The sequence below is a fragment of the Bacillus rossius genome, chromosome 6 (genome assembly GCF_032445375.1).
Source record: "Bacillus rossius redtenbacheri isolate Brsri chromosome 6, Brsri_v3, whole genome shotgun sequence".
Lineage (NCBI taxonomy): Eukaryota > Metazoa > Arthropoda > Insecta > Phasmatodea > Bacillidae > Bacillus > Bacillus rossius.
Window position 1 is genome coordinate 13721749 of NC_086334.1, and position 25965 is coordinate 13747713.

Below are 25965 nucleotides of genomic sequence, written 5' to 3' on the forward strand. Positions count from 1 at the left end.
GGTCCTCTTTGACGGTGCTTAGTCCACGACCCATCTGACTGTGTGACGTCAACTTCGGAGTTTATTGTTGTGTTAATTTAAGTTTTGTTTGTAAACTAAATAACTGCTGAGATCAACGGTTTTCTCGGTTACTTATAATTTGTGTCTCCAGGAAGTCCAGCCAATTCTGTCATATTTGTAGAGGACAGCTTAAGTAAATTACATATTTCCTTCGGGATTTGTGTTGTACGTCAACAATAAGTCAATCAGTCAACAAAAACAGTGAATATTATTTCAAACCTTTGCTCTTTTGTAATTAAGGCGTGGGAGGAGCCAAATATCACCCAGCGGGTAGGTGTTAAGCAGATTAAAAACAGCGTGGTCAACAAAGCGCCAAGAGTTGGAGATGGCCCTGCCAAACGATCTGTAAACCCTTCTACCAGACCGGAGCTGGCTCGAATGTGTTAGTTAAATGACATGATTGTGTCTTAATAACTTATGTATGCGTCACTAAAAATTATTCAATTAATAAAGTTCTATTTTTGATTCTTATTTATTTAGTGTTTTAACATACCCATACATTTGTTCAATTTACTAAACATAAAATAGCATTTTGTTTGGTATATAATTTAATGTATTATTCACGACCTTATAAAAAAATTTCGGCTTGAAAACATGGTGTAATAAATTGATGGAGAACTAGCCATATATTCAATAATCAATACTGCGCGCGCACTCTACTGCAAATATACTCAATGGTGATGGCGGACAGTTGGCGGGAAAACTGACGTGTATTGTAGACTTGTGAAAATTTGATGGTTAAAATCGTTTGAAAACGTCAATAATTGTTACAGCTATGACTGATGATGAGTGCATGGTCGTAGATGATGCTGAAGAAGCCAGCACGTCGAAAAATAAAATGGAAGAGTCGGTTTCCAAGTCAAAGACACACAACCTTCCATGGTAATGTCTAGAAAGAATCGTAACCTACAGTTTAATGTTTATAATTTTGCTTTCGATTGTGTGTTGTACTTACTAGAAGCTGCTATTCAGAGGTATTGCAAAATATGAAAACAGAAAGAAACTAGTGTTAAGAATTGACGATTTTACAAATTGTGCTCTTAAGACAAGAGGTTAAAAGTTTCATTGTTAGAAAACTTTTCGATATTTCAAATAGTTTACTGTTTAAAATTTGTTTAGGTTATGCTAGATCTATTTAAAATACTGTAAACTTATTTTAAACGGTTGGTTAGGTTAGTAACATTTAATACTGTTTAATGATGTTAATGGTTAGGTTAGCTAAACATAGTGTGGGTAAACGATAGGCTTGGTTTGATTAGGTTAGCTGTATTAAAAATTGCTAATGCACCCATGCTTTTCAACGGTAGTTTACAGGCAAACCTTTCTCGCTCTGCTTTTAAATGCACCTTTATGTGGGTAATCCATTTGCCGCACTTATAACGATAACTGAAAAAAAAATAAAGTAAATAACCTAATTAAAATTTCGAAAATGAACTGGAAACTAATAAAATGTTAGAACCATATAAAGGGGAAGAAATATAAACCAAAGAGACATCTTGAATTAAACATTATTTTAGGGCTCCAAATTCACATTTATTTAACTAATACTGTCTCAATATAATGGCAAAGAAAATTTTCACAGAGAGACAGGATAAGATCAGAAATAGAATAAAGCAGAAATAATGCAATAGTCGTTATTGGGAGACGAAGAAAGCATGAACAGTGCAGCAGCCTCTGCCATGGATATAAAGAAAGCATCATCAACAATGCAGGGCTGTTGCCATGGAGATTATTGAGAATTGTTGAAAATACTTTTAAAAAATAAACAAAATTGTGAAAAAATCATTTCAAAATGGAAACGGGAAGTGAGGCACCAAACCCATTGTTAATATACCAGAATTGACATATCAGCACTTGAAAAATAGGAAAAAGTATACTAGTGCTAATTGAGAAGATTAATTAGTAAAATGTGTGTAAATTATGAAAAACTTTTTCTCCGGTGTAATACACCAGTCCCTTCCTAATGTATTATGTGAACACTCGTCAAAGTGTTCGCTCAAGTTTTTGACTGCACCACTTGACAAAATTGGGATCTGCACATTCTTTATCACATGTTAGATTACACTTTTAACTTAAATTGATGAATTTAAATAGCCTAAGCTATTTATTTTGTTTCTAGGATAGAGAAATATCGACCTCACACATTCCAAGATATTGTTGGAAATGAAAATACTGTGGAGAGACTGGAAGAATTTGCCAAACAAGGAAATGTACCCAATATCATTTTGGCTGTAAGTATTTCACTGTTAAAATTATTCTGGGTAAATTATAAAAGTAGTGAAAAAAATGTGATTTTAAAAATGAAAAATATATTTCTGGTGTCTACAATTTATGTAGATAATATTATTTTACCAAACAACATTGTTAATTTACAATTAATTTGTTTGCATGAGAACAATCTCATTTTCTGCCTGAATGTGATTTTGTACCATTTGTGTCATGTCAATTAATGTCTGCATTTATGTAACTTTTGAGTATTAATTTGTTACATTGCTTTATTTAGCAAACAATATTTTAATTATTTTATTCTGTTTTTACTTACTTACATGAATGTCTCATTGCATAAGGTCAAATGGCCCTATTGTAAGTGTTGGGCCTGTTGATCTGTGCTAGAGCATAAATAACTCCTATGTAGATTCAGCAAGAGTAGTTTATTGTTACAAGTCAGAAAGCTAAAGCTTGTGATAATACCTACTCTGACATTTGTGCGTGTCGTGACTAAAGCAACCACACACCTCAATTGCGGTCAGTGTCTAGGTGCCGAGAGGGTCAGAGCATGATGCATTGTCTCACTTCACGGAGATATTTTTGTAGTGATGCGTCCATCTCTGAATTGAAGTATGTGATATCTTACCTGACAATCGTGTTTAAGGCCATGCTGCTAGGGAAAACAGCTATCAGAAAGTTGTGGCGCGTACAATAAACTGGCAGATCTTTGGTTTACTTACCCATTGTAGTAAAAATTTTCGGCAACAGTTTTAGGATAATGTAACCTTTCAATATTATATTTATTAAACCCATAGAAATTCCCCCTGCCCCCTCCACAAACTTTTAAATAGGTAATAGAATTTTTGTAATTTTTGTGCATGTCAAGTCGAGTATTCTCTCAAATTTCTTGTGATTTTTCTGCTTATAAATTATTTTGATACAGCATGTAACAATGCTCTGTTCTTTTGGTGTTTATTTTTTTTAATAGCAGTTTTGCATAGTTTTCATTTGCAGAAGTGCAAATTATTGTACTACCATTTAACTTGTAGCTATCTAAGAATAATAGCTTTTTTTGGTGTATTATTTAACTTTGGAGCTTGCGGTGCCTCAATGTCTAGGAAGGTTTGTACACTTGGAACTACCTAGCTTTGACATGGTTCAGTCTGCAAAATTTTTCATATTCATCCTTATTTTCTGAAGCAGAACACAAAAAAAGTATAATAAGTACCATGTTCTGAATTTTTACATTCAAGTTGTAATTTTTAGAATATTCTACATTTATAAGTACAGAGCAAAGTGATGCAAGGGTATGGCACTGGACTCACATTCCATAGGACCCGGGTTCGAAACCTGGTGCGTCCATACTGTACTCCTGAGATGATTACTTTCTACATATAATCCATGGGCAATTCCTACCACAGTATTCCTTTTATTTATAGTGTGGTATAGAAATATTCTCTAATGGGACAGTAAGTAAACCCAAAAATTTAATTATTAAAAACATAATTTTTAAGTGTTTGAATTTTTGAGGCTCTATTTAAGATACACACACGGTGTGCGGAGCTTCAGAAAAAAACCGTACAATTTGAAAACTGCTCAAGATATGCAAGTGTTAGCTAAACAGTATTTTTATAAGAGTGAAAGTAGCTAAACCATGCATTTGCAGATCAATTTGTAGTCGGGAAACATACGGTAAAGATTCTTGAAAGCAATCAAGGGACCTGCATTACACGTTTATCTTCTTTTCTCCACCATATAATGTTATGGTTATCGTTCAACTCTCATAGTTGTCCTGTGCACAATGAGAAGACTGCACACTAATTCATAGCCTTTATAACTTCTAACATGTGTGGAACTTTATAGCATTGACTGTTCAATTAATTTTAACCAGATGGGCAGTATTATAAAAAATTCCTTGTTGAAAATCAAATCCAAAGCTCGGGTCTTTTAGACTGCAACTTTTAGTTTGAAAAATACCTGAAATGTTTTTATAGAACCAACAAAATGTTAAATATTTTTGACGTTAACCTTTTGCTCTGAAAATCAAATAATTCGATAGTCAACGTAGCTGCTTCGGCAGCAAATTCTAGCGGCGGGTGTGGAAATTACGTGTGATTTACATCGAAAAATGTAGTAGAAAATACAATTTTTGTATATTTATTATGGTCTGCGTTATTTTAAAGAATTCTACATTAAATTTCGTGTCCAAGTTTCGTAAGTTTATTTGCTCGTTACTGAAGTTAGATATTTACACATCACTGTCCAGTACTGAAAGACTTGCTCACATATTTTTTTAGGCTTAAGAATGTTTATACAGTTTACAGTTAGTTTATGTTCATTAAACATTTTGACAAATTTTTTCTATCATGATTTACAATTACAATATTACGTTTTATGCACAAGGACAGATGGCCTGAACACTGAATGTTGTTGTTGGGTCTGTTGAACTGTGCTAGAGCATGTGTAAATTTATTATATATCCAGGAAGAGTAGCATATTGTCACAAGTTAGTAAGCAACAGCTTGTGATATTACCTATTCTTACATTTGCATCACTAATTACTAGAGTGAGTCTGGTTGTGTGATATTTGTGCAGCCTATCACTCATCACCCGAATATGATTGTGTTCTGTGGGGCTTTTAAAATTGTAATAAAAAGATTTTGCTCTTACTAACAAATGTATATGAACAGTACACACAGTGTTCCTCTGTGACCAGTTTGACTTACCTAAGAACTTAACATTAGTAGTTCAAATTGGCATATATTTTTTGTACTGGAGAACTAATCTGTAACTTTTTGTGATTATGTTGTTGTGTATAGTTGTACATTTTCATATGGGAGGGTCTGAACAAATTCTGCAGTTTTGAGTTAGCTACATATTTTACCTCTGAAATTTTTTAGTAAAAAAAACTCAACTCTGCAAAATGTTTGACTTCCACCAATATGTTCTCTGTGTAGATTTTATGCAAGTTAATAAAAATAGTTGATATTTTGTCTCGATCACCACGCTGAGTTATTGCACTTCCATGTCATTATTTTAATTTTGTACCAATTTCTACTTATGATAAACACCTCAGGCATTGTGTATCATGTTGTTTGTTGCAAATTTTGTCATCAAATATATAATTCTTTATCTGCTATTTTTTTTAAAATTTGGGATGTAATTGTAATCAAAAAATTTTCCTTGACCGTTCGAGACACTCATATTATTTGTTTCTAGCACTGGATAATGCATACAGCTTAACTTCTATAGTCTCATTTTGAAAATATTTAATTTAAAAGATCTGGAAATGACAAAAACTTAAAATTAACCATGGCAGGTAAGACTCCTCAGGGGATCAGAGTATTTGTAATGTTACAAACCTAACAGTAGTATTTCACGAGACAGTTTGCGAAGTGCTGTGTGGTGTGTGCGGTAGGGCCCTCCAGGGGTGGGCAAAACCACGACCATCCTGTGTCTCGCTCGCATCATGCTCGGCCCTGCATTCAGCTCTGCCGTGCTGGAGCTCAACGCGTCCAATGAGAGGGGCATCGAAGTGGTGCGCAGTAAGATCAAGATGTTTGCCCAGCAGAAAGTAACCTTGCCTCCAGGTCGGCATAAGATAATCATCTTGGACGAGGCAGATAGGTGCGTAACGTGTCGGCCGGCAGTGTCTCGAAGACTGAGATCTTGTGTGTTTTCATTACCGGGTACTAGACGTGTAGCCGATAAAATACGTAACTAAGGTTGTGGGGTTTCTTTGCTTTGAAAATTAATAATGTCAAACATTAGTTTTTGATTCATTTTTTAGAAAGTTGTGAGGCATCTGGGGTAGCATTTTACGTTTTGTCTTTGAAATCAAAATAACTGGAATAAAGTACAGCCACATATTGATTTTTCACAAGTTTTGATAAAGGACATTCCGAGTTTTACATAATATTGACAAGTGTCTGGAGGAGAAAAAAATTTGATAATAGCTTTTAAAGAATACGAGATGAGTTCTGTTTTATTTAGGGAAGTCAAATAAAGTGTTATATTCAAATGTGTTTATTGTATCAAATTCTGTAGAAGAGAATGACATACTAGACTATGTGTAGCATACAATGAAAGCCTCGTGACAGCAAATATCAATAAAGACTTGAATTTTTTGTGTAACAGGTATGAAACACCAAGCATTTAAAATTAGATATGTATCTGTTAATTAAAAGCTATCACCTTGCTCATATTCGATGGTTGTTTCATCATTTCCCATGTTTTGGGATCTCTTACAACCGGTAACTAGATACGGAAGGGTCATCATGGCAGCAAACGTAACCATACTCTAAAACGCAGCATTTATTTTACACTATTAAACGAAGAGTTTTATTTTAGTAACAGATGGTTACTTTTTTTTTTTTTTTTTTTTTTACTGCAAAGTAATTGTACAGCCTAGTAACTTAGCAGTCGTTCTCTTCTCAAGAGGCGTAGCCAAGAAACTGACTTCTATGTTGTAATATGCAATGCTGATTTTATTCCTTTGCGTTAACAGTGATGTCAAAGATGAAACCGTAACACTGTCGGGCCCCCTCTCTTCTGTTTGCAATAAGAGTGGTTGGACGTGATTGTAAGCCCATTGTACGGGTTGGCTGCGACTGCGAGGTGTCGGTGTGTAGCGTCTGCCAGCAGTGAGTGTACTTGCAGCAGTTTTCACATAGTGTGTCACTGAAGGTAGGTAGGGCCCTGCTGTGGAGGTAACTGTCCTGCCGGGCTGCAGCATGACGGATGGGGCCCAGCAGGCCCTCCGTCGGACCATGGAGCTGTACAGCAACACCACGAGGTTCGCGCTCGCGTGCAACAACAGCGAGAAGATCATAGAGCCCATCCAGTCCCGCTGCGCCATGCTGAGGTACGGCCGCCTCTCGGACGCCCAGGTGCTTGCCAAGGTCATTGAGGTGTGTCAGAAGGAGCAGGTGAGTGTCCGTCCGTCTTCACTTTCAGTTACTGTAAGCTATTTCAGGTTCGTGCAGATTTATGTATATTACAAAAAAAAATTGGTCGCCTGTAAAGTCGGTTTACGGACGATAGTTTAACGTGACAACGTCATAACAAAACATTGATAAAATAATTGCATACTTTTATGAATAAAATTGAATCATTTTTATTGAATTATCACTATTTTGTACGGATACAAAGAAGGAGTGAAATGAAATCTACAATCTAATTGAGTAATTTACTTTTATTTGCACTCATTAATTCAAATATGTTTATTACTTTAACGAAGAGATTATTTTAACTATAACTTTTACACATGTTTGCTATTTAACTTCTTCCAATCTGTGTTATTCTGTTAAGGATAGGACGATGATAGGAAAAGTATGAAACGAATGGGAGTGTTTCAAGTTTAATCTGCCTCGAAAAACTCAAATCGATGGTAGTTCCAATCGAGTGGAAGAGAGATAAATGCGGCGCAAGCGTACAATAAGCGTAACGGGACACAGCGTAACGGGACAATGTGCGCAGGGGACCTTTTTCTTGTGTGCAGCCGGTGTTCATCGATTTATTAGACTTCCCGTCAAAAGCATAAGTAGTTTTAACTCACTGGGATGTCTCAGTTTTTATTTATTTCTCAAGTCTTCACCATTGAGAAATATGCAAATGTAATAATTAGTATTTTATTTCATTTAAATGTTATTTTTGTAATCATATTTTTTGTGTGCATTTCGTAGTGTGTTTGTAAAATTTCTAGAACATTGGGTATTGTTTTAGTAAAGGAAAGGAAAAGAGACAGGTGCATGACAGAATGGCACTCATTTTCCATACATTTTATCAGTTACCAAGATGTTCTGGTGCTTTCTGTGTGTATTTCTTATGTTGGGGAAATCGGCAGGTGTTCCCACGAGGTTTTGTTACAGCCAATCAAAAGTGAACTTAGAAATTGTATGTTTGTTTTTTTACAGCATCTTGATGTGAGGGTAATGTAATTTCTTTTCTGATGTGTCCTTGTATGTAAGAGGTTAAAGGTGCATATATTTTATCACCCTAAATAAAACAATTCAAATTCAAAAGACCTTATGGCGTTGAACACTTTCATAGGTGAAAATACTTTTTTTTACCGAGTGTCATGTGTGGTTCTAAATTATTTGTAATTTTTAAACTAAATCTATCAATTAGCTGGAGTCTGTTTTAAAATGTCTATTTAGAGTTCTCATCATTTACTGTAAAAAAACTATTTTGGTTGCTCCTATGTCAATCTGTTACATAGTATTGTGACAGTCTATGAACATGCTTAATATTTAGTGAAGCAACAAGTCAGTCTTGAATGCAGTGCAGGCCTGGACTTAATGGCAGTCACGCGCGTCATATTGCCGGTGATCATGGGCCCAGTAGCTGCCAGGTAGAGGCGAACACACTGCATGTGATTACATACTACAATACACACTAACTAGCGTTAGCGTGGACAAAAATATGAAAAATTGGGCAGTTTAATTCTAATCTTAATCATTAAACCTGTGTGTGCTATTAAAATATATTTTTTTTTTTGTAAAGCAGACTAGTTAGTCTTATGTCTAGTATCTTGATTTATTTACAGTCCAAGGCTTGCATTTGATGGCTATAAATAATTTGTAATTTTCATATTTCTATAGTTCGTATTTGTAAAATAGAAATGGTTTCAAGGTTTTTTAATCAAAACTATATTTTTGCAGGGATAATGTCCCGATTGTGGCGAAAAATCACTGCTTGATTTTTACAGTAACTTATTTGAAGATTTACTATCATTGATGTCGGGGAAAAAATAGCGTGAAAGAGTTTTACGGGATATTTTTTGTTATACACGATGTGGGGGGTTTCATTTTAGTAGGTACAGTGATGTTTTTCTTTCGTTGATTTTACAGTGACTTTCACGCAAGAGCGTTAGAGGATTGAGCATTCTTTTGCTGGCTGACGTCGCAGCGCCACCAAGTTGAAGTGAAGTGCTTCATTTGGAAATTCAAATCAAAGGGTTTTTTTTCTTTTTGTGAAAATTATTTATTTGCAAGTGTAAAAATTTTAAAATAAGTTGTAATGAGTAGCAGACGGTGCATGTTCATCATTGGTGTGAGGTAGCATCGTCTGCAAGTCGTTAAGCACGTGGCAACAGTGATTTCGACGTGTGGGGGAATTATGTGAAAGGTACTCAGGTGCCATGATGTAGCAGCTGTAGCTTTCCCACGAGTTCACAGCCTCGCGATGTCGGCAGGTGTCGTACACGGAGGATGGCTTGGAGGCGGTAGTGTTCACGTCACAGGGAGACATGAGGCAGGCCCTCAACAACTTGCAGTCCACTCACAACGGGTTCGGCCACGTCAGCAGTGAAAATGTATTCAAGGTAAATTAACACTGCCACACATAATCAATCACTGATACAAACATCCAGTTTGGTTAAATTCTTACTGTTTTAAGTCATCAGAAAAAAATAATAACTTTACTAAATGTCAGGTAATCTTCTCATTAGTTGCTGTAAAAATTTTTCTATGTTGGCAAAGTACATACGTGTTTTCTTTTTGTTCAATGTATTTTTAAATTTTCATCGGTTTTATAAGTATAATCATCCCTTGTCAACTGTGTAGATAACGTTTTACAAAATACTTGAAATTGACATAAACGCAGCCGAAGAATGCAGGTTCTTATGGAAAACTGTGATGAGTTATCTCCAGCATTTTGACGTACCAGTTTTGTATTTTAAAAATTATTTCTGATGACCTGACCTAACTATCAACATTTATAGTGATTTTGTGGTTTTGAAAAGCTTATGTCTACATGGAATCTCATTAAATAAGGTCTGTATTATGCAGTTTCACTAAACTGTGACAGTTCTGGAGAAAAGAAGTGCATCATGATGCATCCTTCCAACTCAGCTGTTACTGGAATGCATATGCGACATGTCTCGTTTTTAAACAGACTATGTGAATGTGGCATTCTCATGTTCCTTTTATATATTTTAATTCTTTATTATTATTATTATTATTTTTTTTAACAAATATAAAATTTAACTTTGAATGTGCAGGAACTAAAATTAACACACAAAACTTCTTTGGTAACACATTTATTCAGCCAAAGTATGCATGTAAAAATTGTCTTCTAAATGAAATCCATGGTTCAAGAAGCCGGAGTTGGCAAAGAATGACAAGCATATTTTTGTGGTTACAATTTAAGAATTTTTGTGTAAATTCTTTTCGATATGCCCAGCAAAGTAACTTCTAACATGATGCAAAAGAATGTGCAGTGAGCAGAAAGAGGAAACAAACCTCCGTGGACAAATTCTCTCACTTTTTTTTTAATGCTCTGCATCATGTAAAAATTATTTCCCAATGTTATTTCTTTATAAGTGTGACTTCTCATCTTTCACTCAGCATTTCATTGTTCCTTCAACCATACTCAAGTTTGTCTCCTGAAAATTTATATCAGTTTTATCACACTCTTAGAATAAATTTTTATTTTGTACATCTTTGCACTACCCAAGGGTCTCTCTGCTTTGTAAATATTTTGCAACTGAAACTCTTGTGATACCTCTTAAATATTTTCTTTGATTTTACTCCAGTAAGTATTTATATCTTCTAATTTATAGTGGGCTACACATGTGAGAGAGGTGTTTTAACTGGTAGTCTTGTAGCAGAATAACAATTGTGTGAGCATTGTGTGAATGTAGCTTTGCTCTGATGTTGCTAGTATTTTTTTTTTGTTACAGGTTTGTGATGAACCCCACCCTTTGTTGATCAAAGAGATGTTGCTGCATTGTGCAGAAGGAGACTTGGATAAAGCATACAAGGTGTTGTATACATGTTAATATATAACTTTTTAACTTTTTTAAAATTGTGTTGAGTGACGCTATGGTACGAGGGATGTTCTGAAAGTAAGATTCGTAATTTTTTTCACATATAAACTTTATTGCAAAAATATGAATATACCGTGGCATCATAAACTATACACCTGGCACAGTTTTTTGACATAGTCGCCACCTATATTGAAACATTTGTCGTAGCGTGCAATCAGTTTGAAGAAACCACTCTGGTAGAACTCAGTGCTTTGCCACGCAAGGAATTATCGCTCAGCCTGCTCCGCCTCAGCATTGTTTTGGAAGTAATGTCCCGAGAGTTCTGCTTTCAGTGCGGGGATAACAATGCACACTTCCATTGGTGACCACGTTGTCAGTACACGTCCGTCTGCCATCGTGATTTGTACTCGAATAACCTCGGGCATGCTGGTCTGCTGCTACTTATTCTTCGCGCATGGCGTCTTTCCTCCTCCGCTGAGGCTACTTCCTTATTCGAACCAGCAACGGGTGTGGATTCTTATGCGTTTGTTTGTTTCACCTGCTCTTTCAAAAAAATGACTAAACCTGATTTCGTAACATCCCTTATATAGCCTGCTGATGTTAACGGGAAAATGAAAAGATGTAATTTAATTCTGTCACTACGCCATAGCACCTCGTGACATAATAATTGAAGTGAATGTTAATATACTATTTTCTTTTTTCTAACAAGTAAATAACATTAATACTCATTAGAGGCTTTTTTATGTACTTTTTGTGGTGGGCGGAGGGGTTATTAAGTAAACAGAACTTCTTGAATTTCATTGGTACAGGTCAAAATCTATCAGTCAAAATTAACAGTTTTAAGTGAAAGAAGATAATAGGTGGTTAGTTTGTATTAACACATAATTTTGTCTCCAAAATGAACACAGATAAAAATGTGGTGTTATTCAGTAAAATTACTTTTCACTGAATGCCTCTGACCTTAAAAGAAATTTGGTGTAGGTATTGCCATCACCCGTGGCTTTGCTGCCACGGGAGGTTGATGTCAGTATTTAAAAAAATTATAATCAGATGTTATGGTAACCAAATTAAATATACGTATATACATATTAGATATTTAAATTTATTATTATTTTTCTTTACAGAGTTCTTGTGTGTAATTAAAATAAGTGTGAAATTGTTATTCTTTAAAACAAAATCAAGAATTTTGATTTTTCAATGGGAACACTTTATTATTATTTTTTATTTTCTAGATCATAGCCCACCTTTGGAGGCTGGGATATGCAGCAGAGGACATAATTACAAATATATTTCGTGTCTGCAAAACTTTGGATATGGCTTGTGATATCAAACTTCAGTTCATGAAGGTAGGACTCAACTTAGTTGTAAGAAAGTAAGGGTGTTCCTAGTTTGCTCTTTTGGGGTCCAAGTTAAGTGATAATGTAAAAGTTTTGATGAAGTTCTGAGTTTAACTTACATTTTATAGCTGTTTAAAGTAACAAATATTACTATAGCATTATAATCAAAATTTGTAGCTATTTTTTTTTTTTGGTTGGCTAAATACATTAAAAATAAAAGGGATAGTTTAAAAATGGATTTGTAGGTAAATAAAATTATATTGAGAATTATAAAAATACAACTTTTTTTTTTAACAAGGTTCAATAATTTAATATGTACCATAGTTTCTACAAATAAGAACAGTATTTTATAATACCCATACTGATTTGGTGATGTTAATTACTATAGACAAGAATCTCAGTAGCCACATAAGGCATCATTTTACTATTTAAATTTTTTTAATAGGTTTGATATTTGTTTTATGAACACTTTATTTTATAACTGAAGTGAAATTTACATCTCACTGATACATAGAGTTTATCAAATGTTCGCACTCCTCACTGGAGCTAGGCTCAACAGTGGTTCGCCCCTTACCTCGCGCCCGCCCACACACACAGTCTTGCGCCACTCAGTCACACTCCCTCGATCATGTCAAGCCACTTTCGAGGGGGGGGGGGAGGGGTGTCTGCCCTTTTCCCTGATGTCACACTTCCCTTCACTCTTGGAACTCATCGCGAGGACCGGCGTCACTGCTCGAGTCCTGTGGTGCCCTTCTCAAACTGATGAGAGAGGCCGTGATGAGTCGCATCATCCTGGGCCAACCCGACGCCAAAAACATCGAGAAAGGCGGTGTTTATTTGCACCACTCCGTGTGGTGGCTTCTGTAAGCCCAGAATTCCCAGGCTGCTGAAGGTGATAATAGTCTGAAGCAGGGCAATTCGTGGGGACCAGAGGGGGTTAGGGGTAGTAATGACCCTTGTAATGCAGCCAGGCACGCACTGCATGCCTTACATCAGTGGCTGTGCAGGGTCACCAGCCAGTTCCAAACCTGGCGCGCATCGCAGTCCTGTCTGTGTTCATAACACTATAATTGCAGCATGAGATTATTACTTTATGAAATACAAAAAAAAAAAAAAAATAGCATAGTTAAAATAAAAATATCAAAATGATATTGTGACCAATGCAGGTCACAAAAATTTACTGTTACTTTTTTATATTGTTTACGAGGCCTTGGATTATTTATTTTAATTTTTTAACTTTTATTAAGACAGCTCAAAATAGGTAGGTAAATGTAATTATTTATAAACAGCAATCTCGATACCTTGTGATGTATAATTTGTATTCTTTTTAGTTTACGTAAGTTGTAAATAATCACAAGGTAAAGTGAGCGAAGATGTAACTATAGTGCGAAGCTTCAGAATGTGTAGTTGGGCGCTAGTGTATGGATGGTGTTAATGGGACCACAATAGTTGAGTGGTCAGATTGCTCACCTTTGAAGTAGGAAATACAGTGGACATTGCCAAGAGCAGGAGAGATTTATCCTCAAATGACCCCAATATTGAGAAGACATTAAGCTCTAACTAATCATTCAATAAGAAGGAATATATTTATAATATTTATAATTAATTATATTAGTATCAATAGAGTTGGTTTTTTTCCAGTCATTAAAATGTGTGAAATTATGATACTACTTTGTTTAATATTTTGTAAATTGCAGTAGCTGCACACCTGACTGAACTGAAGTATTGTGTGGTAGTGAGCAAATGTGACTTCTACAAATTAATCCCAAAATTTTTAATGTATTTGGAATGCTCTATATTCTATATAATAGGGAAATAATTAATGTACAATTTGCTTACAAATGTGCAGTTCCTTGAATCTTGTAATATCCATATCAGCTAAAACTATATTTATTTGACTGGTTTATGTATGAAAGGATTGTTTTTGATCATGTTTTGTAAAGTGATATTTTGTGTAAGTCATTACAGGACCAAATTTTAGTAGGTTAGGCTTTGAGTCACGTCATAACAGGTCTAACTCTCCCTGGCATGCTGAAGAAAACACAGTGCAGACTGAATAAAGGTACCTACCTAACCTTCATTACCTTATCTCTGCTTGATTAAGAAGTCATAAATTACGGACACAGCAGTTATACACCATGCTGCAACACACCAAAGCATTATGTTCATAGTCAAGTGATTACTGAAAATATTGCACGTGACAAAGTTTCTTATTAATGATGAGACTATGGTAAGTCCATGTTGTTATGTCTGTTCATTGTGCTTCGCCCGATGGGCTGCGATTCAGGTTGCCCGTCCTAACACACATCAGCCATTCGGTCCTGCACCAACAACAACAACCTAATCTATATGCACTTCCGGCCTCCACACTTCTTGGCATGGCTGCCAACCTAGAACTATTGCACACATACACTACACGTGTTAAAATAGAATTGAAGTTTTTGTGCATTTCTTACTTGCATATCATTTGTAACTGTTAAAAATAGGTATATTTCTTGTGCAGTTTTAAGTCGGTTACATAAACATACCATTTACAGTTTGCGAGGTATTGTACTTTGCTGTTCTAGGAGATTGGGCACACTCACCTGAGGATTGTCGAGGGCGTCGGTTCTCTCCTCCAGATGTCGGGCTTGCTGGCACGCCTCTGCCGGGTCAAGTCGTGAGCAGATGCCAGCAGACTGCAGCTGTCTTTTTCGTTTCATATATGTTCTATTTAATATTTTTAATAAAATAATTTTAAATTTTTTGTCTTTTTTTTTTTAGTACAAGTGAAATATCCTTCCTAGTGGTCTAATGCTTAAATTCTCATTGATATTTGGCAAATAAACAAATAATGTGCTTAACAATAGGGTACACAGTAGGGTATGTACTTTAATGTAGGCATGGATGTAAATCTCAGGGATTTTTAATTTGAGTTTACATGAAATGTACCAGTACTCAAACTATTGACAGTTTTTTTTATTATTATTATTATTATTATTATTATTATTATTATTATTCCTTGGCAATTTCTTGGCAACACAGAAAAACATAAATGACTTACTTTGCAATCCAATAAAACTCACGAGTAGACAACAAACTAACGGACACAACCTCAACGTGACAACTGACAACGTGAAAACGTCAAACAATAAAAGCGGTAAAAGTGAAAACAAAATTTGGTGCTCTTGACCAGTAGGTTGTTGATGGTCGTATTGCGAAATTCAGCCACCAGCGCCACTTGTGGTGCTGTTCTTTTTTCACTTTTTTTTTTTTCAAGATATTCACTTTAATTTCACGCCCTCAAAATAAATTCTTAAATAATGTACCTGCTAAAAAATCCCCCTAAATAAATGTAACCCCTCAAAAAACTCTTTACATCTTCGTTCCCCTTTAATTGGGGGAGGGGAGGGGAGGGAGAGAACCCCTAAGTTGGTATCCCTGCTTTTACTATGCAGTGTTGCCTTGCAGGGTTGTCAAGTTTGGAATAAGCCACGCACCATCCTTTTAAACACAAAAAAAAAATTCTGCATGGATTATCAGATGAATTTGGTTATATTCACACACAACTTTGAAAATGATATAGCTAACTCACATTTTTATAACAAATGGCCATTAAAGAATTAATTACAATGTTGAAACAAGCTTTACATGAAAATATTCCCTGACACATCAAAAAAATCCTTGACTTTTCCAGGTTTTCCCTGACTTTTCCCAATTTTCCCAGTTTCCCCGGTCTCTGGCCACCCTGAATACATGAATTTTTTGAAATTAAGACTTTTTGAGATAATTTTTTCTCAGTATTGTGAAGCAGACTAATTTATCTCGCAATAATGGCATTTAATTTTTTAAACGGGAGTCTTTTGAAGATAATATTTTCTTGGTATTGTGAAATACAATACAGTCCCATTCAGTATTGTATATTTTGTAATACTGGTATTTTATTCCTCATAATTTACCATTTTCCCAGCAACTTACATTTTTCAGCATCATGACATTTTGTAATAAATCGGGCATGTCGTCATATTTCACAATACCGCCATAAGTTGTAACTTCTATGTCTAATGACATAATTTCTTTGATAATGAAATATCGGTATCGCAAGATAGACTAGAGCAGTACTGGTACTGACGAGGTGGGGACCGGGCTTTACTGCCACAGGAGGTACGATGTCAGTGCATAATGGTGTGAGGGTCAAATAACAAGAGATATTGTCACTGTCCCATCTCCGGCGGAGAGGTGGAGACGTGAACGTCGCCTAGTCACTTTGCTGATAGGATGTTTGCTTGCCCGGCACCAGCTCTGAGGTGGAAGTGGAAAGTTCGGGCCAGTGTGGCTGACCGAGGATGTCACCTGTGCGGAGAACTCTGCAACGAAAACTTAGTGGACAACTACGGAGGTCGGCCATCTAGTTATCATCTGGCTGGATGTTGACAACCGAGCTATGCACACTGTAGCAGACTATTTCTAGCTTGCAGCCAATATGAAACATTGTCCTCAACACTGAGATTAGCACGTTGTTGGCCTGATAACAGTTGAAGTGCATTTTCCAATAAACATATTACGAACATGGTTTTATAAATGCACTTTTCAATTGTGTTTCTTGTAAGTTATATCATCAAATATAGTTACTATAAAAAAAATTCTACAAAGAAACTTATACTTTAAAATGGCGATTGATTAATCAATTTTGTTCATGAAGTAATTACAGAATTACAGTTACAGAATTTATATTAACATTTGATAATGCTACCAGCACAAAATACCTATAGTAGCAAATCCTTTGCATAGATAGCGCTAATGGTTAAAAGTAAGTCTAGTTATATTATACAACGTACTGTAATTATGTTTTTAGAAGTAGAAGTGTATGTAAAAGAAAATGTAATTTTTAATTAAAGAAATTATTTTAATTTAAAATTATCTGAAATTTAGGGGTAATTTCAAAACATATTACTACAGTAACTAATTTTTTACATGTTACAAATTCCTTGAAGTTCAGTTTATGTCCTAAAGTAGTCAATATGTTTAGCAGGTAACCTCTTATGGAAGAGCCCTTATAAGATTAATTAATTCCATTAAATAATTAAGTGAAACATGTATATTAAATAAGAATTCTGATGCCCAGGGGCAGAGTATTTGAATAATAAGTATCAATTCTACTCATGAGTAATGTTGGAAGAAGAGTATAGATGCATCAAAGTATACTTTTTTTTTATAACATTTCCAAAATTTTATTAAAACAAAATTAATCAAAGCGAACAGAACATTGCAATCAAATGATCATCTTCAATGTATTTAAATCTACGTTGTTTTATTAATTTGTTCGTACATTTCCAACTCTTAGTCTTTACAGTCACAAAACACAATAATTTATCCAGTTTCGGTGATAATCTGTTTCGTGTTTTTGACAATGTACTGCCTGCCTTCGAAAATAAACGTTCGGAGGGGACTGATCAATCAAATAATCGTTTTTTTGATATATGATTCTTTTGATGAAATTTAGGAATTTTTCCAGATTTTCTAGGTAATTAATTACTGAATTTCAAGATGGCGGTCAAGATGTCTGTCTGGTGATTGGAATTCTAGTGGGATAAAATTAAATTGATATGGTGGCAGCGCAGTCCTAGCAGACGGCATATGTACTGCGTAACACTAGTGCTCCTTATAACGATTACTAAAACAAGATGGCGGCAGCGCCCTCTAGCTGAAAATGTGTGTTAAGTAACGCTCCTGATAGCAAGTATTGAAAATGAAGATGGTGACGCCCTATTTATACACTACTACTATTATAATATATAGCAAATCATTTATATTTCTTCTATTTTGAGCTGGCCACTTTAACACTTGAAGAAAAGAACACATCATTGGAAAATCGTTTTAAGTGTAAGAAACAGGCTGATTTATTATAAATTTGTGAGATATATTTTTTTTCTTTTCAGAAGTTTCATCGAGGTGTTATATTCACAACCTTTGTTTTAAAAAAATAACAGTAAAAATAGTTCTAAATTTTTTACAACTTTTGTAATACGGAAAGCAGTACCAAAAAAAAAAATGCTAAATTCGATAGCTATACACACGGGCAACATACCGTGCGCACAAACAGTTTCTAAGTTCTGTCTGGAATACGGTGACGCGGTGCGAAGGGCTGAAGAGCCGGTGCGCGCACTCGTACCCTGTGTCTTCATCGATCCCAGTCGTTTTAGTGTACCTGGTCTAGTCAAAAAACGTTTTCAAGTATTGGTGTTTCTCCTAGTTCGCGCGTTCGAGCCGTGGAACACAAAATGTTTGGGCGTAAACTGAACGTTTTTTTTTTTTTTTTTTTTTTTTTTGCCAGCTGAACCGTCGAAAACGTGTCTCATGGCGGATGCAGCTCGTGCGTTGTCAATGTTGTAAAATTGCACTGCAATTCGTATGCCCGAGTTTTTTTGACCGCGGGAAAGAGTTTTCTAGTTCGTGACTAGTGCGTTTCAATATGAACTACGTACGTACGTAAAACTAAAACTTTATAATATATATTATTATTTTTTGAAAGTGCACAAGTGTTTGAGCACCACATGCAGAGGATCCTGGCTGACCGCGCGTGACTAGGCGAGACCCGGCGCGCGGCCGCGAGAGCTCAGCACCACTTCTCGCTCGCCGCGAAGCCGTTGACGCCCCTGGCGGGTTGCGGGGCCGCCGCGGAGGACCAGCGCATGGAGGGCAGGGTCCTCGCCGACGGCTGCAGCGCCGGCGGCGACTCGCCGTTGTGGGCCCTCTTGGTGGGCTTGCGGCCGCACGTCGCCGGCGTGGGCGGGGGGCTCGTGTTCACCACCTGCAGGCTGGTGGCCCTGCTCAGAGACAGCCGCAGGGGCTTCTTCGGCGGCTTGGGCCTCTGCGGCTTCCCGTCGCACGGGTCCCCCTTCAGCCTGTGCTGGTGCGAGAGGTTCGACGAGGTTTCGGAGGCGTCGTCCAAGGCGGTGCTGCTTTTCGACTCCAGTATCCTGCTTTGGGAGTGTATGGAATAGGGCCACTCCTCGGGCGTGTAATGTCTCGGCACGGTTCTGTTCACGTCGGATTCCACATCTAACGACTTGATGCTCCTTGCGTCTCTGTGCGCACGATGATAGGTGCCCGTCGAAGATTCGGAGGTGTAGTCCACGTGCGATCTCCCATTCTTCATCTCCGCGATGAAATGCTGCTCGGACTTGCGACGCAAAGAGTCCGTGTACTTCTTGTGGTGGTGATGATGGCGCGAGTCGATGGTGGAAGACGCCTCCGACGCGTAGTCGGAAACCGAGTGCGCGCTTTTGACGACTTGCTCCGAGAGATAGAACTGCGAGTGATACCTGTTGCGCGCGTTCAGGCGCGACTGCAGCTCTTGGCCGCCCACGTCCAGCGAGTTGGTGCTCTGCGCGTTCTGGAGGTTGTGGTGGGAGGCGTGCTTCTCGTGCTTGCGGCGGCCGTGGTGGTGATGGTGGTGGTGGTGGTGATGGTGGCTGGCGACGTCCGCCGACGAGCAGTTGGACGCGACGTCGAGGGACTTGGTGCTGCGCGCGTCGTGGTTCTTCGGCAGGGAGGAGGTCTTGGACCTCAAGGTCGGGAGCACGTGTTTCGAATCCGCGGGGGTGCTGCCGCCGACGTCGAGCCCCGGGAGGTTGGCCACGATGGCCGTCACCTGCGGGCCCTTCTGGAAGACCTGGACCTCGGGCTTGGAGGGGGTCGTCTTGGCCGAGGCTGCCAGCGCCTGCTTGGAGCCGGCGGGGGACGGAGGGTGCAGGGACGCCGCGGCGGTGTCGGCGCCGGTCTTGGGGCAGGCGGCCGGGTCCTTGACCCTGTCCAGCAGCTCGGACACCTGCTCCTCGAGGTAGGATATGCGGTGGGTGAGGCGGAGGTTGTCGGACTTGAGGGTGTCCCTGGCCAGCTCCGCCTCCTGCGCCTTGTCCAGGGCGGCCCGCAGCTCCGCGCCGTGGCCGTGGGGGCTGAGGGTGCCGGGCGCTGCCCTGGTGCGCAGCACCACCAGCTGGGCGGGGTCGGGGGCCACCGCCAGCAGCCGCAGCATGTCCTCCTTGGACTTGGCGAGCACCAGCTTGCCGTTCACCTCCAGCACCCTGTCGACAGGAACCACTCAGCGACCAGACCAGTCCACACAACACTAACTGGTCCGCTCAGCGCCCTGGCAGGACCGGCGTGTCCATATTAAGGCGATTGATGCATGGAAAATATTACGACAAAACTAATTTAACTGTACATATTTATTTTTGATGCATCTTTTTAAGACATAATATACCTAGGATATTTTTAATAAACTTTTTTTTTACTGAGTTATGTCATTTTAATGCATTTATTTTTATTCCAAGCCAGAATTATTTAGAAAACACATAATTATGTTAAACTTAAGTATAGTTCAAGAAACGAGTGTACGAATAGGTTTCTGCACCTATAAAAGTAAGAAAAAAAATTTCATCGTCAAAATTACAGTTTAATATTGACAATTTCCATTGATCACTGCTGGACTACTTCAGGAGCGATTTAAAGAATAACTTTAAATGAAAATGAAAACATAATTGGCAGAACACTATTGAGTTATGAATATATTTTCATATCCTTTTGTTTTTGATACGATCCGACTCAAAACACGCCCTCTGGAGTGACAGTTCTAGTGCTGCGTATAAATTTCTCGCCGCCGGGAAGAATGTCCCCGCGACGTGGCGCTGAGGGCGGCGCTTGTCGGAACCAGGTAGTCCGGCGGAGCTCGGGCCGGCTGGCCGCAGCCTGAGGGTGGGGAGGGGGAAGAATGGGGTGTAGAGGGATGACGAGAGGAGACCGCCGAAGGGTCTGTCAAGGTCGCGCTCATGGAGCTAATATACAGTAATACATCTGGAGAGGACAAGGGAAGGCCAGCAGAGGATGCGAGGTGAAGCCGGGTATCGGCGTTTGTTCCCTGCTTCCTACGCTGGAAGAAAACGAAAAAGAACCAAAATTGCCTCGCGCGGCCGAAAAATCCTCCAAACTAAACTCGCAACAGCTCCGAAACTATCAAAACAATCAAACTGAAAATTTTACTGGAGTATCTGTAAACATTTTTCCCCACATCGCTTTAATATTTTTTTCGAAACATGAATGCTTTCATTTTTAAAAATTAAATACATATTTACTGCCAAAAAATTTTGTTAATAAGCAGAGTAAATTACAACATCGAGGAAAAATTTTTGTTTGCAATTATAAGTGGGGGGACACCAGCGTATGAAATAAGGAAGAAGCCTCAAATTTTATTTATATACCCCTTTTGACGCATTCAACCCCATACTTTTATTTTTACAGAGAGTTGAAGTGGGAATAATGTTTCAGTGGGTAACACTACCGACATATGTCTTCGGAACGCACTTCTTTTTGTTACTATACGTCTCAAAATTTATAATTTCATACACAACGTTTATAAAAACGAATTCTTACTTACCTCATTTAATCTATTACAAACCTCTTGTAATATACGTGTATCAGTAGAAGAACCAACATAACATGCAAACCTTAGGTAAACACTGGTAGAGAATTGTTTGGAATAACTGTAATGCTATGCATATACTGACAATGTAAGAAACTTTCAATTTTATTAATTGTTTGCATAAGAATTAATAATTTAAAAAAAATCATAGATAGGCCTTTATAGACTGAAAACCTTTCACGTAGTTTCAAGTCGCGTACATAAAAGTTTTTTAATATATATAATTACCAATTATTGTTGAATATATTTAACATTTTTATACATGTTACAACACACATATAATAACAAACCTATATAGTATATTAAAGGACAAACGCCAAATTTTAGCATTTTGTATTTCTTTTCTCTGTGTGAATAAAATAACAGTTCTTAACGTAGTTGCTAATACTGTACTATATTTTTTAAAAAAATTACGAAAACCCCTGACATCGTCACCATAACAATGATAAATTTGCAAAATAATTAAGGCACATCTTTTAATGCTACGAAGCACACTCTTAAGAGAAATGTTTTAAACTTATGTTGGGATGTAACTAATATCTTAAAAGCATTGTGAAACCGTTACTTTGAGGGAAACCTTAATATACCGAACACCATACCATCCTTTAATCGAGTACGATTTTCGCTTCTTAAGACCCATTTGTCTTCAAAATGCACTGTACTGTGTAAGTAATAAATCAGTCTTAAAATCAGTTAATTATTTTGTCTTCCTATTTCGTATTCTAATTGAGATAAATATCAGATAAGCATGTGTTACTTGTATCACGACATCAAGGTATTATTTATCAGTAATTAATATTTCATTTTATTTTTTTGTTAACTAATGTGCATAGGGCAGTGCACTAGACATCACTACCTGTGTGTAGTGTTGCGTTACACTTTTTAACGCATTAGAGTTTACATAAAATGATAAATCCAAAATTTCGTTTAAAAGTATAAATATCAGCGATCAATTTAATTAATGTCCAGTATAACTCAGTCAGTAAAACATTCGGAAATATGTATAGGACCTGTTAACCTAAATATTTGTTAACAGTTAAACTGAACTAAGATGTGTTAAGGGGCCCGCCTACCTGGGCACACATACGGTGTGCAGAGCTTCAGGAAAAACAACGCGATTTCAAAACTACTCAAGATATCCGAGTGGGGCCTATTTACGAATAGCATTTAAGAGTTCGCTGAGGACCGAAAAGTACTTTTAATTTCAGATTAAGTTTTTAAACTGTATTTTTAGAAGCGTTAAAATGCCTAAAACGCGTGTTTTCAGAGTAATTTTTAGGCATAAAACAATCAGTACAGATTCTTGAAAGCACTTAAGGGGCTTGCATAACACCTTTATCTTCATTTCTCCGCCATATAATGTTACGGTCACCGCTGAAATTTCACAGTTATCCTGTGACGACGAGACGAATGCGCGCCAGTTCAGAGACTTGCGCTTAGAGGCTATACCGCGCTGGAAGCAACGGCGAGCGTCGCGCTTATCATCCCGCCTCACTAACACACATACACCCCTGACGAGGCGGGCCCCTTAAGAGTGGTTTTTTCTCTCTCCGTATATTAGAGGTATGGGACATCAATATACGCATCTGTCGCCCATTGACTTTAGATACAGAATTATAAACTACATATTGTGAAAACATTCTGCAGCAGTTTTTGCTGAACGGAAAAACACGGATGAGAAGACAGACGAAATGTGTTTGGTAAGTGATTTTTCGTCAAATGAAATGGAACAGGACAGTGCTTATCAGAATGAAATTACAGAACTACTTTTGTGCAAGGAAATGTATTTTACAAAGACATTTCAAGAGAAATCACCTTTAAATGAAATAGATCTTGCTGACATGGAAGAAATAGACTTAGATTTAGAGGCCAGGTCCCTTTCAAGTGACGAAATTTCTCTTGAAGGGCTGAAATATGTTTCTGGCTATATAGCTCATCGTTTCAGAAATAAATATCCTGACCTTGGCACTACGGATTTCAATTCGGAGGACGATAGCTGGATACATGTACAATCAAAGGGTAACTTAAAATGTCCCACTAATGAATTTTTGGAATTAATAAAGATCGCTGAAATGTGTTTTGATAATGTTCATGGCAACAATTTGTGCAGAAAAGAACGGATTTTTGAATCACTGACTAAAATTATTTGCGGAACTACTGAAAATAAATATCCAGAAGAAGTTATATACTGTTTTGTCAGGACGGAACGTATATGCGTATCAAGTATTTGAACATGAAATATTTTAACGAACAAGACCAAAAACGCAAAGAAAGAAATAAGATGAGGAAAACTACCCTCTAAGATTTTTCAGTGTGATAGTGTCCACTTTCCTTCACCATAATATGTATGTTCATAATTTATTTACGATGTTTTTTAATTACTATATTTAAGAAAAGCATTTATTGTGAATATCGCAGCAATTATGTAGGGCTTAAGGTATTTATTGTATTCCAAATATTGAGTATGCCATTTTTATTGCCTTTATTAAAAATAATATATATGTTAACAATGTAACAAAATTGCGATGTTTTTGTATTGCTATTGCAATTTCGTTTCTTGTAAACATTATTGTAGACTTTTTCATATTGAAATTAAATTTGCTATAGGGTTGTTTGTATTTTAATTTTACATTTATAAGATTTTTTATATGTTGTTTACTGTTTACAAACATTTGAAAAATATTTCCTTAACCATATTTCAATTTCCATGGCAATAGTCTTGTTAGCTTTTCGGGTAACTCTTCTACATGGATGATAAGATGGTGCGACATCTAAAACATATCACACCACCTTTACATAACTATAAAACTAAGAGGTGTTTTCTTTACATAATATTAAAGCACAATGTTTCCTTGTGGCGTAGGTGATTTAGAATTTCCATTTATCTAGAAAAATGGGCTTTCAGAATGTTTTTTAACACACAGTGTTTCGGAAGGTTTTTGAAGAAAAAAATTGACTACCCGTTTTATTTTTTTGCAGCTGAATTCGGGCACGTGCATGAAATATAATTAATCCGCAGGAAGCGCAATGGTTTAAAGTATTGATGTTGAAGATTTGAAAAGATTTATTGAAATAGTGTGAGAGAACGAGTGAGTTGAGTGAGAAGATGTGCGCTCTCAGCCACAAGACGTGCGCAGTTGCGAACAAATAAATAATCCATTCCGCCTCCCCATGGCGAAGGATGAGTGAAAGAGAAAACCTGCTAAACCTTCCCCTCCTCCGGGCACGATAGAACCGTATCGGCTGTGTGTTAGAGGGAGAGGGAGATAAAACCTTCGAGGTTCTGTTAATTCCTCCTAGATGGCAGGCCGCAGAGCGACCACCAGCAACACCCTTCCCGTATGAAGGCCATCTCGCCACTGACGAGCTGGAACTAAGCTCCTGACCTCCCTACATAGTAACAGTCACCCACATAGGCATCTAGACTCTTAAATGATCATATGATACAAAATTCATTGCTTTCGGGCCCGTGACCGTTTTTTACCGTGCACCAATCGCCTTAAGCGAACTAGGCAACCGCCTAGGGCGCCAAGTAGCTGGGGGCGGCGCAGCACGACACATAACAGCTGACATAATATGTTTAACGATTATTGAATCTAGATGAAAATGGATTTTGGTAACAGTTTGGAATGTTTATATTGATTATTTAAAGTCCACGGTGACCTGTTTATGATTTGTAATAAGTAACTAAGTAAAAAAAAAACACAAGCCTGCCTACATTTGATTGTTGACAAAATTTTAAGCTTACGTGATGTATTTTGAGGCAAGGAAATTTTTTTTTGGGGTGTCCGAGGTAGGGGGGGGGGGGCATTAAGGTTTTTCGCCTAGGGCGCCAATTTACCTTGCACCGGCCCTGCGCCCTGGCTATACAACACGAGTTAGAACCACTCAGCACCTTCACCAGATCAAAACTAACAAAATGCATGCATAGTGTCGCCAAAACTCACTCCCACCTTGTTATGTCTTCGCTCGCTTGCTTGTTACGTTTTAAATCCTGAAAGGGAAGGGTCCGGACCCCACCCTGGCTGTGCCACTACCTGCAGCGAGTCCTGTCAGCTCAGCTCAGCTCCCATAGTAGCTCCCCCCCCCCCCCTCCAGCGCGGGCGAGCACTGGTGTCAGTTTCTTGTAA

At 37.6% G+C, this 25965-nt stretch overlaps 2 protein-coding genes across 3 annotated transcripts in view; one reads left to right on the forward strand and one right to left on the reverse strand.

Moving 5' to 3' along the window:
* Positions 1 to 723: 723 nt before the first annotated feature.
* Positions 724 to 15121, forward strand: LOC134532659 (replication factor C subunit 2). Its single transcript, XM_063369321.1, has 8 exons — positions 724 to 942; positions 2180 to 2291; positions 5687 to 5895; positions 7001 to 7196; positions 9464 to 9592; positions 10952 to 11032; positions 12271 to 12384; positions 14943 to 15121. The coding sequence occupies exons 1-8, from the start codon at positions 836 to 838 to the stop codon at positions 15036 to 15038; spliced, it is 1044 nt and encodes a 347-aa protein (XP_063225391.1). The 5' UTR covers positions 724 to 835; the 3' UTR covers positions 15039 to 15121.
* A 2523-nt stretch (positions 15122 to 17644) lies between these two features.
* Positions 17645 to 25965, reverse strand: part of LOC134532660 (uncharacterized) — a 180627-nt gene continuing 172306 nt past the window's right edge. For both annotated transcript variants that reach the window (XM_063369322.1, XM_063369323.1), the window contains one exon: positions 17645 to 20441. In XM_063369322.1, the coding sequence (XP_063225392.1) occupies positions 18971 to 20441 (1471 nt within the window). In that variant the 3' untranslated portion in view covers positions 17645 to 18970. The remainder of the gene's footprint in view (positions 20442 to 25965) is intronic.